We start from the raw sequence: 16,605 nt of genomic DNA, 5'->3' as shown, positions 1-16,605 counted from the left end.
TTAATGTGACGACGCAGGCTGCGAGAATCGCCTGGGTGAAGTCCAGGACCCAGGACGGTGAGATGGTCTCAGGCCTTCGGCTGGGGAACACCTTACAGCTGCGCCAGTGGCCTCTGCTGCACTACCTCGGAACACCTGAGATGAGCGGCTTATGAGGAGGAGAGGTCTGTTCGGGCTCATGTGTCAGGGGTTGCAGTGCAGGGTCGCTTGACCCAGCAGCTCTGGGTGTGTGCAGGCACAGGCCTGCTGGGCCGAGTGTGTGGCACGGGAAACCTCGCCTGCAGAGGCTGGGAAGTGGCAGAGACAGGCCAGCAGGGCCCCAGCAGCCTCACTTCCCTGCACTAGGCCACCCCCTCAACCTCCCGCCTCCTCCCCACGCTCCAGGCTGCAATCGGGCTCCAGCACACGGCCTCGGGGACAGCCCAGGTCCCAGAGGGCCCTCCCTGACGTCATTTTTCATGGTCTAAATGACATTGCAATGGGCGTGTTGTGTTCTCGCTTGTCAAGGCCCTGTGTCCTCCAGTCACGTTTAGACCTGTGGAGATCCTCTGGGGACTTCAGACCCCTTTGCCGACGGGACTTGTGCGTGTGTTCCCTCTGGGCCTGGGCACTGTCTGTCCGTAATGTCTCCCTGTTATCCAAGTTTGAGGGTAAAGCTGGAAACACGTTTAGAGAGGCCGCAGAAGAGTTCTGACCTCGCCTCCACCTGAGGGACATCCCGAGTCTGGGTGTCCCTGGTACTGGACCAAAGGCAGCTGCTTCCAGAGCTGCAGATCGGTGGCTTTATTTTATTTTCACTCTTCTCTTTTGGTGCTGCCAACAATTTCAAAAGAATGATATCTTAACTGGGCATGGTACCGCACACCTGTAATCCCAGCAGCTCAGGAGGCTGAGGCAGGAGGCTCACGAGTTCAAAGCCAGCCTCAGCAAAAGCGAGGAACTAAGCAACTCGGCAAGACCCTCTCTCTAAATAAAATACAAAATAGGGCTGGGGATGTGGCTCAGTAGTCGAATGCCCTTTAGTTCAATCCCTGGTACCAAAAACCAAAAATGTTTTATTACAGTGCTCACAGAGACTCTAAATTTACCTATGCAAATCCTGACACCAATACACAAATCTGTGTGTTCTTGAAAAGTTACTCAGCCTCTCTGTGCTACAGTTCTCTCAATAAAATTGGGATAATAGCATTGTTATATACCACTTAGTATAGAACCTAGCACATGGTGTCTTGTGTAAGTTTACCAAGTATTATTATTAAATAGAATTAATGGGTTAAATAAAAAACTCGGCTGCCCTTCTCCTCTACATCCAGTGTTAATGACTATGCTGCAACATAAGGACCATCTTGATTTTGAAATACTTTTCTTTTCCTGATTGTTTTTTTTTTTTTTTTGGAGGGGGGATTTGGGTATGTGATCAGCTTGCATATTTTAAAGCGCACTCTTTTCTTCACATTTGCAGGTACTTTAGAATGAAAGAAACACATTAGTGGTTGTGGACAGAGTGCACACCTTTCCACCCATATGTTCCGCCACCTGTTTTACTCACATTATCTGATTCCATTTCAAAAGAACCTTACAAATAGCTTTTATTCTTCTTTCCCCTTTTCCAGCCCTGGTACCTGAGGCTGAGGTAAATTGCCCATTGTCCCACAGTCAGGAGCCTGTCTGGGACGGCCTCTGGTGCCCGTGACCCCCTGTGCTCTGTGATGGCTGTAAACACCTGCACCGCTGCCTCCACCATACAAAATCTCTCCCTCCTGCTTTGGCCCCACCTTGCCTGTCCGCCCGCCATGCAGCTGGCACACTTCTCCTGGTGCCCGGCTCCTCGCGCTGTTCACGGCCGGGTGTGTGCAGGCCACCTCTGCTCTGTCCCTCCTGGCTGCAGAGGGCACTTGGACGCGACTGCCCCTCCGCTCTTGTCCTCCCTGCTCCCACAGCTGCTTAATTTACTGATTGGCCATGATCCAGTGACTGTAAGAGAAGAGGTCAGGTTTCCAGACTTGAAACCCTGATTTTTAAACCTTGAAAATGATCTGACAACGATTTTTCTAATCTTCCCAAGGCAGCAGGAGGAGGAGGGGTGATAGCAAGCACATCTGAGACGGCCGGTCCACATGGGCAGTGACTTGGGCCACGTGGGTGGAGACGGGCACTGTGTAAACAAGCCTTCCCCAGGAGCCCCGGGGCGTTTCCATAGGAGTGTACCTAATGAAATCTCACTGATTGTACACATGCTGCTAAAAATGCCACTGCTCCTTTGGTGGATGTCAGACTTCTTTCTGCTGCCTTCTGTCCCGTTTAGTAATGAATATTAATGCAGTATTTTATTGTACTATCGTGTTTTCAATTTTCTTTTGGAAAGGGATTTAATGTGACATCCACTTAATCATTTAAACAGTTGGGTTAAAGGTTTGATGTGATAGCCCAATTAAGTCACTGAATTGTGACCATATGTACTTGCCAAATCAAAATTGCTGTGGAGGGAGTTTCCACGCGCATAATTAGGATGACAGTCCCCCATGCTGCGGCCCTGGTGTAAACTTGGCTCCGCGGGGTCTGGTGGAAACCTTTCCCAGGCTCCTCACCAGAAAACCCTTCACATTACCAAACTCGAGCTCAGAGCACAGAGGCATCCCTTTCTTGAAGCTTCCAAGGGAAAAAGCTCACAGCGCTCAAGGAAGGCTGAGGGAGATTAAAGTCGGCTCAAGACAATTTGACACACTTACCATACTCAGTGTGTGCCCCTGGGAGGCACAAGGGACATTCACTGTCTTCAGAGGAATGAGCTTAAAAAAAAAAAAAAACCAAAAAAAAAACCCAAAAAAACATGAAATTGGCAGAAACAAAAATTGGGATGAATTTCCTAGACTTTAAATAAGTTTCTCTGATTCACCAAATTTCTGTTTTAGTAATTTTTATATATCTGAGTATTAAGTATTTGAATAGAATTATCATACCATCTAGTTTTTTAGTTTCATAAACCTGTAAATTTTTGCAAAATTGATTGTTTTAGAATCTGAGCATTTTTGCTTTTCTTATTGTTTGCAACTGGAAGTAAATTTTGTAACTCCAGTTATGCCTGTTTGCTTATTGACATTATGCTAAAACTTAAATGAAAAAAATTTCAAGATGTAATTGTTTAAAAATAAAGATCCTCAGTTATAAATTTATAACTTTGTGCTATCAACCAATGACTTTAAATATTAAAAGGTAGTTCTTAATTACTCTAAGCTATTTTTCTTTAAATAATCTGCATTCAGCTGCCAGGATTGGTACACACCTGTATATAGGGAGGCTGGGGTCATGGATTGTTAATTAGAAGCCAGAATGGGCAGCTTAGAGTGACCCTGTCTCAAAATAAAAATTAAAAGGGCTGTGGATGTAATTTGGTGGTAGATTGCCATTGGGTTCAATCTCGAGTACTGAAAAATAAAATTTTAAATTTGGTTTAAGGCTCTGATATGTGTGTGTGTGTGTGTATATGTGTGTGTGTGTGTGTGTGTATATATATATATATATATATGTGTGTGTGTGTGTGTGTGTGTGTGTGTGTGTGTGTGTTGTCAAATGTGGGAACAGAATGATTTAAAGTTATAAATTATTAACTGATTCTGTTTTCCAACATGATATTTTGGCCACCTGTTTTGGAAAAATTTGATTTTTTTTCCAGCTTTCATCAGGATTATGAGCTATACACACAACTAAGGTTTAAATCTATGAAAACACATGCTCTATGTCATTAAAGATGCGTTATTATTTAGTTGAACCAATACACTGCTAGCCAGCGCCTGCTGAGGGTGGGCCACCGTTCTTGACCCTGTCAGAGATGGAAAGGGAGCGCCCCCGGCTGGAGCCAGGCGGGACCTGCAGGAGGCGCTCAGCCAGGCACAGCTGCATCCCATAAGAGGGTCAGAGCAGGGGTGTGGAGACCCAGGAGGTCTCCTTGGCCTTCGCATCTCTCGCCGGACTACGGCTGGCTGGGAAGCACCAGGGAGCAGAGAGCAGAAGGGAAGGAGACCTAGACGCCGTTCCACGTTCCTGCAGTCTTGTCCTTTGAGAACGGGTCCCGCCGTGCACAGGCCGAGAGATGATCCGTGTTGTCGGCATGCTACTATGACCGAGTGTCAGGATGTTAAGGCCAACACATCTCGGGACAAGAACAAAAACGGAGGCCATCAAAGTGGTCTGAAGGCCCAAGAAACGGCCACCCTGGCTGCCCTCCTGAGTAGGCTGCACCCTCGGGAGGGAAGCCGACAGCTGGGTCAGGGTCAGCTACCGCTATTGGGCCTTTGGAAATGGGCTGTTAATCGCGAGAACAGCACATGCTCCAGGGTGTTTTGTTGTTGTTGTTGTTTTGACAGTTCCTACGTTCAGCATTGGCACTAATTTCCCCTACTAAAATCATCTTTCCTAGATTGGCTTTGAGCGGAAGAGCTGGTTCTTCCCGGGTGTAGGGTGAGCTCTGACATCTCAGGACACTGTGTTCAGACGCCCCCTCAGAGCCCTGGCAGGAGGATCCCTTCGTCGGCTGATGCTTCCCCCAGTGATGCGTTGCCGTGCGTTTCCGCCCTCCTGGGAACACTAGTGACAGTCCAGGATTGGCACCACGCTGTCCCATATGCAAGTCCAAGGGCACCCACGTGGCTCTGCCTGCCCACAGGTGCCCACTGTGTAACGTGGGCTTCCTAACAGCAGACAATCAGAATCCACGGCAGAGTTCACTTAGAAGTGTTTTCTTGCTGTTCTCCACAGTAAAACGGGCGAAAATGCCGTGCAGGTGGCTTTGTTTTCGAGTGGGTGGTTCTTACTTTCCATTATTTTCCATTTGTGTGGCTGGCAGTTGTGTTAGCAGGTGTGAAAGCACTGGGTGGATTTTCTCCTTGGAGGCAGTTTACCTGGACACAGGTAAACTGATGGAAGCCTCCTCCTGGGATGAGAATAGGTGGCTTGTCTTCTGAGCCTGGCGTGATGTCTTGGCATGTGACCTCCGGTCCCTGGGTGCTGCCATGGCAGGACTCACCTTACTTCCCAACTGAGTGGTGCTCCCTGGTGTGGCCAGAACAGGTGCTTCCCCTCTCCCCCCCGCAGTGGACACTGGTGCCTTCGTACCTGGCTGCTGTGAGTGGCCCGCAGTGCACGTGCAGGGGCAGGTCTCCTCCCAACACAGCGATGACTTGTGCTTTGGACAGGGGCCAGCAGTGGGGTGGTTGGATCCTGTGGAAGTTCAGTTTTGAGGTCTTGTGGAGCCTGCCTGCTGCTCTCATAAAGGCCCCACTAACTGATATTCCCACCACACGTCCAAGGGCTCCCTGCCACCTGCAAACTCGCCAGCACTGTCTTCTCCATGAGCTTCACTCCCAGAGTCTGAGGTGGCACCTCCATGTGGTCTGATCTGTTTCCCTGATGATTGGTGACGTGGAGCATGTTTTCATGTATTTGTTTCCACTTTCATATTTTCTCGGATTTTTATTCAGATCATTTGCCCATTTTTAAATTGGGTATTCATTTGTTTTGATTTAAAATTGTTTGTTTTTTTAAGTGGTTCTTACAGAATTGGAAGGGAGAACAGTCATTGCTGGAGCCTGTACAAAGGGGCAGTTGTGGCAGGGATGACTTCTAATGTCATGTAGCGCTGCAGAGTCATATGGCTGACCACAGTGCTCCTGTGTTTCAGAATGGCTAGCGGAGAAGTGGGTGTGGAATCAAACATAGAATATACTTATTTTTTTTGATAATAGGAATTGAACCCTGGGGTGATTAACCATTGAGTCACATCTCCAGCCTCCCTTTTTGTATTTTAAGACGGGATCTTGCTAAGTTGCTTCAAGCCTTGCTACATTACTGAGGCTGGCCTTGAACTTGTGACCCTCTTGACTCAGCCAGGAGCACTGGGGTTGTAGGCACATGCCACTGTACCTGTCTAGAACATGCTTTTTTAAGTAGACAACACAGTTGATTGTAGATTGTACTAAACTATTTTGTTTTCTGAATATATTTTGGTACATTATTTTCAGAAAATTTTAAAAACTAGATGCGAACACTACTTGATTATGTAAATAGAGATCCATAATCATGTCAATCTTAAATACCAAACTACTAATAACTAATATTATTCTCTAAACTTTTATTTATAGCTAAGTTTGGACTTAAGTCATTTCAAAAGAAATAAAAAAGAAAACATAAGCACTTAGCTCATTTGAATACGCTCATTACTGAGGACATGCTCCATGTAAACCAGCAGCAGGAGACAGTCCACAATCCCACATGTCATCCGTTCTGCCTGCTGTTGCGTCGACTTTGTGCAAAAGCCTGTTCTTTGACCATGGAATGAAATCTTGTCGATTAAGTCTCAAGGCAGTTGATTGAGTAGAACCTCAGCCAGAAGAAAAGTCTGGTCAGAAAAGAACAGAATCGAGACCCTGCTTTGGAATCGCAAATGGATGTGGTCCTCATGTTGTCCCAGGGAGTAGTTAAAGCTCCCCCAGGTCAGACGCTGTAGGTGTGCAGAGCCTGGGCCTGGGTTCCAGGACAGTCAGGTGTTTAATCGGATGGAGGGACCTTCAGTTTAGTCCTCATGCAGCTCTGTGTCCCTCAGACAGGACATTGGCTGGAGTGTGCGTCTAGCCGAGGAGGCTTGCGGATGCTTTCCCGCTGTGCTTGTCATTTCCCAGACCTCAGTGTCCGCAGTGCTACCTGGTTGCTGGCTGCATGGACATGGAACCCCGACCTCACCTGGATCACCAGATCCCAGCACAACGGGGTTTCTTGTCTTTTAATGATACATATTTACTTATACTTTAAAAATAGTTATAAAAATACTATCATGCAGCTATTCTAAACACTGACATGATTAGATTTTTTTCTGTGCTAAAGTTCTGATCATTTTAATAGTTCAAAATGGTGCCTAAATGGTGATATGAATGGATCTCAGAAGAATTGTTTTTCACTTTTGTTTTTTCTTTCTCCTTCCCATAGTTTTACCAAGCCACACATGTGGACATCCTGGGGAAATACTGAAAGGCGTTCTCCACGGGACGAGGTTCAACATAGGAGATAAGATCCGATACAGCTGCCTCTCTGGCTACATCTTGGAAGGTCACGCGATCCTGACCTGCATTGTCAGCCCCGGGAACGGCGCCTCCTGGGACTTTCCGGCTCCTTTCTGCAGAGGTACTGTCCAGCAAGCGCCTTTCTGTAAAGTGGCTGGGGCAGAGTGACTCTGGGGCTGATTCAATACGTGCCCACTTACGGGGGGCGGAAGTTAAGAGGCCAGCGCGTCATTTCCACAAGCAACAGGACGTGTTACGTAGGAATCCGTGGCTAGGACCTTATAAATCCACCAGCAAGTGTGTGCCATGTCGTTATGCCCCCCAAGTTCTCAAGTTTCCTTCCTTTATCTCCCAGACTTTATGCACTTTGTGTGGCTCCCTCTGGTCAAGATCTTCTGTTGTCTTACATATGTTTATGTCCTTCTGGATCTGAGGATTCTGTTTATCTTTTTCTCATTAAAAATGAAAAATACCCCTTGATAATTAAATTGTATTTTGAGAGCTCTTGCAGCACTCTTAAACTGGGAAATAAGGTAATCATAAATAACTGCACTATTTCAAATGTCCATTGCTGACTTAGGGTATAAAGCTAGTGACTTTTCCTGAGTCTCTGAAATTCTAACTTTTCTGATGAAATTATTTTACTTTTCTAGTCTTTATAAAGCCGTCTTCAAACTCTTGCATTTTGACTTTCCTAAGAAAATGCCATCTTGAGAGTCAAAACTAAAATATAGCCCATATTTGTTGAAGTTGTGTCTTTTTTCTTTTTCTTTTCAAGCACCCCAGGTGGCTAAATTCCTGAGCCACCTCCCCAGCACTTTTCATTATTTTGAGGCAGGGTCTCCACTAATGTGCTTAAGGCCTTGAACTTGTGAACCTCCTGCCTCAGCCTCCCGAGTTGCTGGGATTACAGCTGTGTGTCACCAAGCCTGGCTACTGAGGTTTTAATGAAATGCCAGAGAATATGCTGAGTGCTTCTCTTGGATCATGTAGAAGCCCAAATTAAAGCCAGACTTGGGAGTGAGCTTGGTGTCTGTCCCAACGGGAGCGCTCACCCGGGAAGCCCATGAGCCCACACAGTGGGTTGATTTTCTTTGCAAGGCGTTGGCTAACCTGCACAGCACTCACTCCGGGCCCCAGCCTGGGTCCTCTGTCCACTTCATCCCTCATCTCCTCACAGCTGTGCATCCAGTGAATTTGTCGGAACGAAACCTAAGTCCAATTTGTCATGTATTTCCATTACCATCCCTTTAGCTGCTTAAAGAAAAAAAAATGTTGTCGATGGCATTTATTTTGTGGCTAGGTTATATTTTAGGGTTGTGATTACAGTGTTCTGTCTACGGTTTAACCATCTGGACCAGGAGAGCATCATCAAAACGGAGTCACTTCGTCCTCGGGGTCTTTCCGCATGAAAACCCCTCGGAAGCCACAGGTGGTGCCCGGGTTGTGTACACACCTTCGTTTGCTTGCGTTTCCCCTAGTCCTTCCCCCACCCCCTTTAGGGTCTTTACTATTTCCACAGTCACATACCTTATAAAGTCAGAGTGGAACTGACCTGTCAATCATCTTTCTATGCTTTCACCAGCTCTATCAAATCCCAGCTTCATCAAGGTTCTTTTGTCATATAGATTTTCTTCTGATTAATGAATTTACACTAAAATACTCAAGTCTTGTCTTTTTCTATACTTGGCTGAGTAAGGATACCAAGGGAATTAAATAATGTGAAAGACACAACAGTGTCTTATTGATTTGAATAACTGGATCACAAAAATGTCAGGGATCTAATTCTTAGGAAGGTGTAGATGTGGCATTAGCTGAGAGAGACATACATGGAGTTCATCGGGTCGGGTGAGATGATTCCAAAAAATGAAACGTGCGCATTTTTTTGCTTCCCAAAAGTCCTAGTCCTTTAGTCCCAGGAAGTGCTAGAGGGTCCTTCTTGATGGGTTACTGACAGAGGCACCAGGGTGTCCCTTCACAGGGACTGTCCAGCGTTTCAGACATCGACTTTTCTGTCCAGTGCGTGTTATTGAACCTGAACGATGACACGGGGCCAGTGCCACACAGGGTCAGGGGCAGCTCTTCAGAGAAGTAACCTGGCTGTCTGTCTGACATAGCCAGTGGGTGCTGAAGTGCGAGGTCATCCCGCTGCCTGGGACGCCCCCTGAGAGGGAGACCAGTGTGGCACCGTCCTGTTCTGAGCCAGACGGGTCCCTCTGGGGGAGCAGGCTTGCAGCCACTCCCTCTGGTGCCAGACCTCTCGCCCAGCTGTCCTCTCCCCTCTCAGTGCTGCCCATCACCCCCACCGCGGGCCACAGTCCTTCAGAGGGTGCCCTGGGCCCCTGGCGTAGGGGATGTCTGGAGGCGAAGCGCAGCGGGCGGGGTCTCACACAGTCGGCGGAGGCCGTGCCCCAGCCCTGAGCACTGTAGTGACTTTTGACCCGACACTCGGGGGGACGCAAAGCCAGCTCAGGGGTTTTAGGTCTCGGAATTGTTCATGTCCTCGTTGGCCCTTCTCTTTTGAGAAATGCCCATTCACCTCCTCCGTCCATTCCCATCGCTCCTGTTTGCTGTCGAGTTGTTGGAGCTCCCTGCATATTCTGGGTGTCAACCCTCGGGACATGCCTGCTTTACAAGTCCCCCCAGGCCGTCTGTCTCCTCCCTTGACTGTCTGCTCTGCTGTGCAGCGGCTTCTTAGCTTGATGGCATCCCAGGTTTCTCTTTCGTCTCCCATGGCAGGATGTTGTGGTCTCTTCTGGATCTTGGCCTACAGAGGTGTCTCCCCTCGTTCCTCAGAAATTTGGGTGTCTCCCAGCGTCAGGTCTTAGATTTCTGCCTTCAGTCCATCCTACTAGAATTTTTAAAGCATCAGTTCAATTTTTGAAAAACATTCTTGGCTGCTGCTGAACTGGGGGTTCAGTGAAGTCATTCACCTGAGGTTGCTTGTCACCAATGCTCCTTGTCTGAGATTCGAAACAGAAGTAAGTGGAAGGCAAACCAAAACAGTGACTTCATAACCAGTGACACAGGCGTGAGGTATGCATTTGCCATAGATACCCACAAACTACCCCACATACAGGCAAATATGCACCCCTAATGAAGAACAGGCGGGGCAGTGGCTGACGTTGGTCTCCACCAATAGACCTGCCTGCCAGTCCCAGGTCGTGCTGACCACTGACTGACTGCTTTGAGGGGCTGTGATAGGTGTCAACCAGCATGGAAGCAGGGGGGTTAAGGGTGACCAGCTTCATCTGTCCAACAGTAGCCGGGTCACCCTTCGCACTCAGAGGTTGGGAGATGAGTCATCTGCCTCTGGGAGGCGAGGCACAGGCCTGGCTGGGAAGGTCTGCAGGGACGAAGCGCTCTGACCTCCTGCTCCCTCTGCCAGCCGTCTGGGGCTGGAAGGAGGAGGCCGTGTAGCTGCTTTTGTTTGTTTTGTTTGGGAGCATGACATAGACCACAGAATAACGAAAGCCTAAGGATCATTATTGAAATCTAAGGCTGCTCACACTATGAAGTCCTACCCTGGTTTCCATCTGTCTAAACACACATACGTAAGATAAATATTCACCCCAATGTGTCAAAACACATTGTCACCATTTTGTGACAATGTTAGTGGATATAGGACATGGCAGCTGTTTTGATTTTTTTTTTTTTTTAAGAGAAGACTAATTTTATCCATCTCGGGACAGTTGTGTTTTCTTGGAGGAGTGAAGAGTAATCAGCAGGCCGACTGCTGCTAAATGAGGACCTGGAAGCAATATCAGGGATGCCTTAATAAACCTGCTAAATAATGCACTCCCAGGCTGTATTCAGACTTGTCCAAAGCCGTGAATCCTTTAACTGATCAACCTCACATAATGTGATTGCAAATGACAATGTCACTGGCTAATGTTTTAGGATATGTCAGTCAAAGCTTTCCAGTTGCAGATGTTCTGCTGGTGTTAAAGGGGAGGGAAGACTGGGGTGATGAGATGGAGGGAGGAACAGGGAGCAGCCGTGCCTTTATGGGTGCCTATAAATTCGGTGACACTTGAAATACAGCTGTGTTTTACCAGCTACGTTCCAGAAGTCTGTGTCAGATGGATCTGCAGTGATCTGTCAGGCAGGGGCCAAGCAACACAAAGGGTGTTTCAGTCATTTTTTGCTTCTGAAACCAAAAGACCTGACAAGAACACTTAGAAGAGGAAGAGTTTATTTGGGGTTCAGTTTCAGAGCCCTCAGTCCATAGGTGGTCTCCTCCATACCTCTGGATCTGACATAAGGCGGAAGTGTGTGGTGGAGGGAAGTGTCTGGGGACCTGGTACCAGGAGGCAGAGAGCTCTGCTCAACAAGGACAAAATATATACCCCAAAGGCATTCCCCCAGGGACCCATCCCCTCCAGCCTCACCCCACCTGCCTACAGTTAGTTGCCTCCCAGTTAATCCCTATCAGTAGATGAATGTGCTGATTACGTTACAGCTCTCATAACCTAGTCATTTCACCTCTGAACTTTCTTGCATTGTCTCACACATGAGATTTGGGGGCCACCTCACATCTAAACCATAATCCATTTCTGGTTGGAACCAAGCAATGCAAAGGATTAGTGAGTGGGGCAGTGTTCTTATAGGAAACCTCGCTTTAAATGAAGTCTGAGTGGTTTTAGACAATTTAATATAAATGGCTTCCTTTCATATTGTGCAAAAAGCAACTCAACGTAAAGCTTACCAAAACCGGGTAGAAGAGCCCAAGAGAGTGTGCCTGTACTAGGCGATAGTCAATCTTGTCTTCAGTTTTGCATCTTCACTACACCGTGGCCTTATGCCTGGTACAAAGTTTGTGACTTCATTAAACACAATCTCGTAGCAAGTTTAGAAAGTACATATTGGTGCCTCTGCCAATTATTTTCAATTTTGTGGGTTACTTTATAGTATTTTTTCATTATTTCTTCTGGCAGATACCAAGTTAGGCTGACACCTTTGAAGAAAAATGTTTGCATGCCCAGGAAACTGCGTGACTTGTGACAGGTCGGGCAGACATGGCCGAGCCGTGGGGGCTGCCACTCCAGCTCCCGCTTCACCCCCTGCTAGCTGGCATGTCATGGGGGGCAGGCTGTGTGCTGGCCAGGCATCGGGTTCCCCATCCCTTAAACTGAACTTTAAGTTTAAAGTTTAAGTTTACTTTCAGTCTCAGAATTGGTAAAGATTGACACCAGTGCTCATTGGTGGCTCTTAGTCCTCTAGCCCCACCGTCTTGGAGCTGGAGTGGAGAGTGGGCACGCAGGACAACTCAGACTGTATTTCACTCTCGTCCTCCTTCATGAGATTAGAGTTACATCATAAACATTCCAATTTCAATTGACGAAATTTTATTCTCAGTCTTAATAGTAATTATTAGTTATCTCTCCCATAATTAAACATAATGAGTGCTTCCAATGTTTACTTCTACACATAATGCTATCAGTGTCTCTGTACAGATAGCGTTGCTTTTGTTTCTTCTGTTTAATTATTTCCTAAGGATAGAATTCTAGGAATGTTATTTATGTTTTGCATATTTACAAAGCAAATTTCAAATTCTATAATAGTTTTCATGACAATTATAAGTTTTGATATTAGCATCTCTTTTTGGTTTGCTCAGAGTTTGGTGACACTAAATTATTTCAAAAGTTTAATTGCTTATTAATTTCTACTAAGGCTGTAAAAATTGGTACCAGTGAAAACTGTGAGGTCAGATTGCCCAAGGAAATTGAAGTAGCCTCTCTAGATGTGATTAAGGGCCAATACAGGATCATGAGCATGAGAGGTAGACCCATCCACATGTGCGTTTTGGTTTTAGCCCAGTGTGTTTACTGCATGGGAGAAAGAGGGACCCTGGTTCAGATTTGAACCTGAAACATCTTCCTGTGTCCTCCTGATAGTCAAGTGATGCAACATGCAGTAGAGGGGTTTAAATGATGGTGTGAAGCTCAGGACACAAGGTGAGAAAGGAGGACCCTGCGCCCATGTGCGGGAAGTGCACCAGCTGGGGCCTGGGAAGGGGACGTGCTAGATTGTGGCTGTGGGGGATTCTCATGAACCAGCTGAAGGACATTAGGGTGATGCTGCGATGGGTGGGCAAGTTGGGCTCTTGGAAGAGTAGACAAGTGAGCTGAGAGTCCTAATCTTCAAAGGGTCACCTGTGTTGACATGGAAATCAGCCAGAATTAAGATAAAGTTTGGGGAAAAAAATGTTGGAAAATATGGTGGTGCGCCAGATGCTCCAATGCTCCAGGATTAAAGGGGATTCACGTGGAAATTTACAGACAAGGACGAGAGTCAGTGTTTGCCTCATGACTGGGGGACTTCAGGGAGGAAAGAACAGAAGTCACGTGGACGTGGCAGTGTCAGACTTGGTGGTGGACCTGCTGTGGGTGGGCTGTGCGGTAAACCACCAGCCCTTTGAGAGGACTTGGAGGACCCGGCCTCCTCCTCGAGATGGCCAGGTTGCTGCTAGAGGAAGAAAACCATCTTACAAGTAGTCGAGATGGGGGTTCACTTGTAACTTGTGTAAAGCTCCAGTGGACCTGGGAGGGTTGGTATTAGGACGTTAGAAAAATGAGATGTGCAGGTATGTGAGGGTATGAGGCTGGAGGTCATAGGTCCCAGAAGACCAGGGCTTCTTGTAGTGACTACAGTAAACAAGGACGAGGATAGGCAAGGATCATTTCCAATGATCTCTGGAGTAAACAAGGTGATGGATTTATAAGGCAGGACCAAAGGGGATGGGGTGAGGTGAGGTGTCCCTGCCTGGAGCCCCTTTCATCCCAGCCCCTGCAGGAGGGGGTCCTGGGGAAGATGGCTGCATTCTGATCAACAGCTTCCTGTGGAGCAGTCTTACCCAAAGCGAAATGTTCACATGTCTGCTCAAAACATGTTTAAATCAGTCATTGTAAAAGGACCACCATGTGCCAAACTGAAGTAAGTAACAATGGCCACTTTTATTGAGTAGTTCATATTTTCAATGCTATAAACTTTTTACAGTTGTTAATTAACTTTACTGTCACAACAAGCCATGGATAGATGCCATTACATTTCACTTTCTATAGAAAACCAAACTGAGGCACAAAGAAAGTAATCACTTTCCAAGAGACACCAAAGTAAGTGTCAGAAGGTGATTGAAACCCAGACAGTCTGATGTTAGAGGTTTTGCTGGTACTGATGTTCTACTCTCCCTTTAGGGGAGAATGTTAAGTAACGTCTCCCATTATTACAAACTGAACATCATATTGAATATATGTGTTTCTGACTTCTCTCACAGATATTTTCCCTACAGTTTCTAAAATAGACCGGAGACAGTGCATCTAATTATATACCCTGGATTTTATGTATTTAGTGTTACAACTAAGAAATTCACTGAAGCAGTACTGTGGGTGCTTGGTAAACACACTGGATATTCATACATATGGACGCATGGTACCTTATTTAAAGATTTATCAGTCATTGCGTATGTGGGTGGTTTCAATTTTTCATGACAGATATGGAAAAGTTATGTTTCTAAATAATGTTTTATTCTGTATTTTGAATTATATCTGTTAGATGGATTCCTAGCGAAACTCATACTCGGGCAAGGAATATATTTTAAAGTTGAAAATAAAACTTTTAAAAGTTTGAAATTCCTTGGGGGGAAGTACAAATCAGTGCACTTTGATTTCTGCTTATGTTTAGAATTATGTTCCCCACTTACAGAACTCGGCAGCTTCAAATACATCTTTTATTAAAAATCTTATCTCCTTCTTGGATTAACTCAAAGGCATCCAGACTTCTTTTAGCTGTTACAACCTTTTCTTCAAATGCAAGGTTTTATAAAAATTCAATGTGGAAAATGCATTTAGAAATAGCACTGTGCTAGCGGTCTGCTGTGGGAGCCCAGCCACACCCCAGATAGTCTGCTCCCTGCCGCTGCCAACTCCTCCATGTGGAAATCGTGGAGCCGTGAACAAAGTGACTTGATACTGAGGTCCATAATTCATTTAGAAATATCTGCCAATATCACGGCCACTCTCCATGAACATGGGAGGTCTTTCTGTCTCTTACTGTCTTTAAAAATGCTATTGTTGCAGTGTTAGGTAGTTTTCATTGCAGAGGTCTTTCGCCTCCTTAAGCAGGTTTATTCTCAAGTTTTTTTTTAAAGGTCATTATGAATGGGAAAGATTTCTTGATTTCCTTCTCAGCAGACTCACTATGAGAGTACAGGAAAGCTGCTGGTTTATGAATGTTGATCATGTATCCTGCTAATGTGCTGAATCCATTCATCTGCTCTAAAGCCTTCTGATGGAGTTTTTTGGGATTTCTAGAAATGGGATCATGCTGTCAGCTAACAGATAACCTGACTTCTTTTCCTATTTGTATCCCTATAATGTCCTTCTCTTGCCTGATTGCTCTGGATAGTGTTGAGGACTAGGTTGAATAGGAGTGTTGTCAGAGAACATTCTTGTTTCTGATTTTACAGGAAATGCTTTCAGTTTTTCTCCCTGAACTCTGATGTTGACTTTGGGGTTGTCACTTCTAGCCTTTACAGTCTTGAGAAGTTCCTCCTATCCTTAGTTTCCCCGGTGTTTTAACATGAGTGGGTGCTGGGTTTTCACATCTATTGAGGTGATCATGGGATTCCTATCCTTAACTCTACTTAAGTGGTGAGCTACGTGTATTGACTTACATATGTTGCACTGACCTGGTAGCCCTGGGATGAAACCTTTCTTATCATCCTCTTGATTGCTTTCGGATGAGGTTTTCTAATATTTTATTAAGAATGTTTACATCTGTGTGCATCAGGGATATTGGTCTGTGATATTCTTTCCAATATGTGTTTGTATGGTTTTCGTATCAGGGTGATACTGGCTTTGTTGAATGTGTTGGGAGTGTTCATTCCCTTTCAATTTTATGGAGTAATCTGAACAAGACTGGTGTTCATTCTTCTTTAATTGTATGGTCCAGATCTGGTCCTGGACTTTCCTTTGTTGGAAGGCTTTTAATTGTTGCTTCAATTTCTTTGCTTGATATTGGTCTATATACATTTTCAGTATCTTCGTGGTTCAATTTTGTTAGCTCATATGTATCTAGAAATTGTCAATATCTCTAGATTTTCTAGTTTATTGGAATATATAAATTTTCTACATGGTCTCTAACAAACACTCCTGTGTTTCAGAAGTGTCTGTGGTAGTATCTTCTTTTTCATGTCTAATTGTGTTTAATATCATCAAAACATCAATAAGAAAAAAACTGCCCTAAAATTCATTTGGGAGAATAAGAAACCCAGAATAGCCAAAGAAATACTGAGCAAGAAGAATTTTGCTGAAGGCATCACAATCCTGAACCTCAAATTACATTGCAGAGGTATAGTCACAAAAATAATATGGTATTGGCACCAAAACAGACTAGGAAACCAATAGAATAGAAGACACAGAGACAAAAACACATACACTCATAGTTGACAGAGTTCTAAAAATAAATGTTGAAGACAGCTTTTTAAACAAATGGTGCTGGGAAAACTGAATATCCACATGTCAAATAATGAAACTAGATCCCTATCTACTTC

General features: G+C 45.4%; 1 protein-coding gene across 2 annotated transcripts in view; it reads left to right on the top strand.

Moving 5' to 3' along the window:
• The window catches only part of Csmd1 (CUB and Sushi multiple domains 1), a 1,629,066-nt gene that overhangs the window by 824,897 nt on the left and 787,564 nt on the right, over positions 1–16,605 (top strand). For both annotated transcript variants that reach the window (XM_040292009.2, XM_040292008.2), the window contains exon 4: positions 6,979–7,173. In XM_040292009.2, the coding sequence (XP_040147943.1) occupies positions 6,979–7,173 (195 nt within the window). The remainder of the gene's footprint in view (positions 1–6,978; positions 7,174–16,605) is intronic.

Source organism: Ictidomys tridecemlineatus, chromosome 14, assembly GCF_052094955.1.
Source record: "Ictidomys tridecemlineatus isolate mIctTri1 chromosome 14, mIctTri1.hap1, whole genome shotgun sequence".
In the NCBI taxonomy this organism is placed as follows: domain Eukaryota; kingdom Metazoa; phylum Chordata; class Mammalia; order Rodentia; family Sciuridae; genus Ictidomys; species Ictidomys tridecemlineatus.
This window is presented reverse-complemented; position numbering and strand designations above follow the sequence as displayed.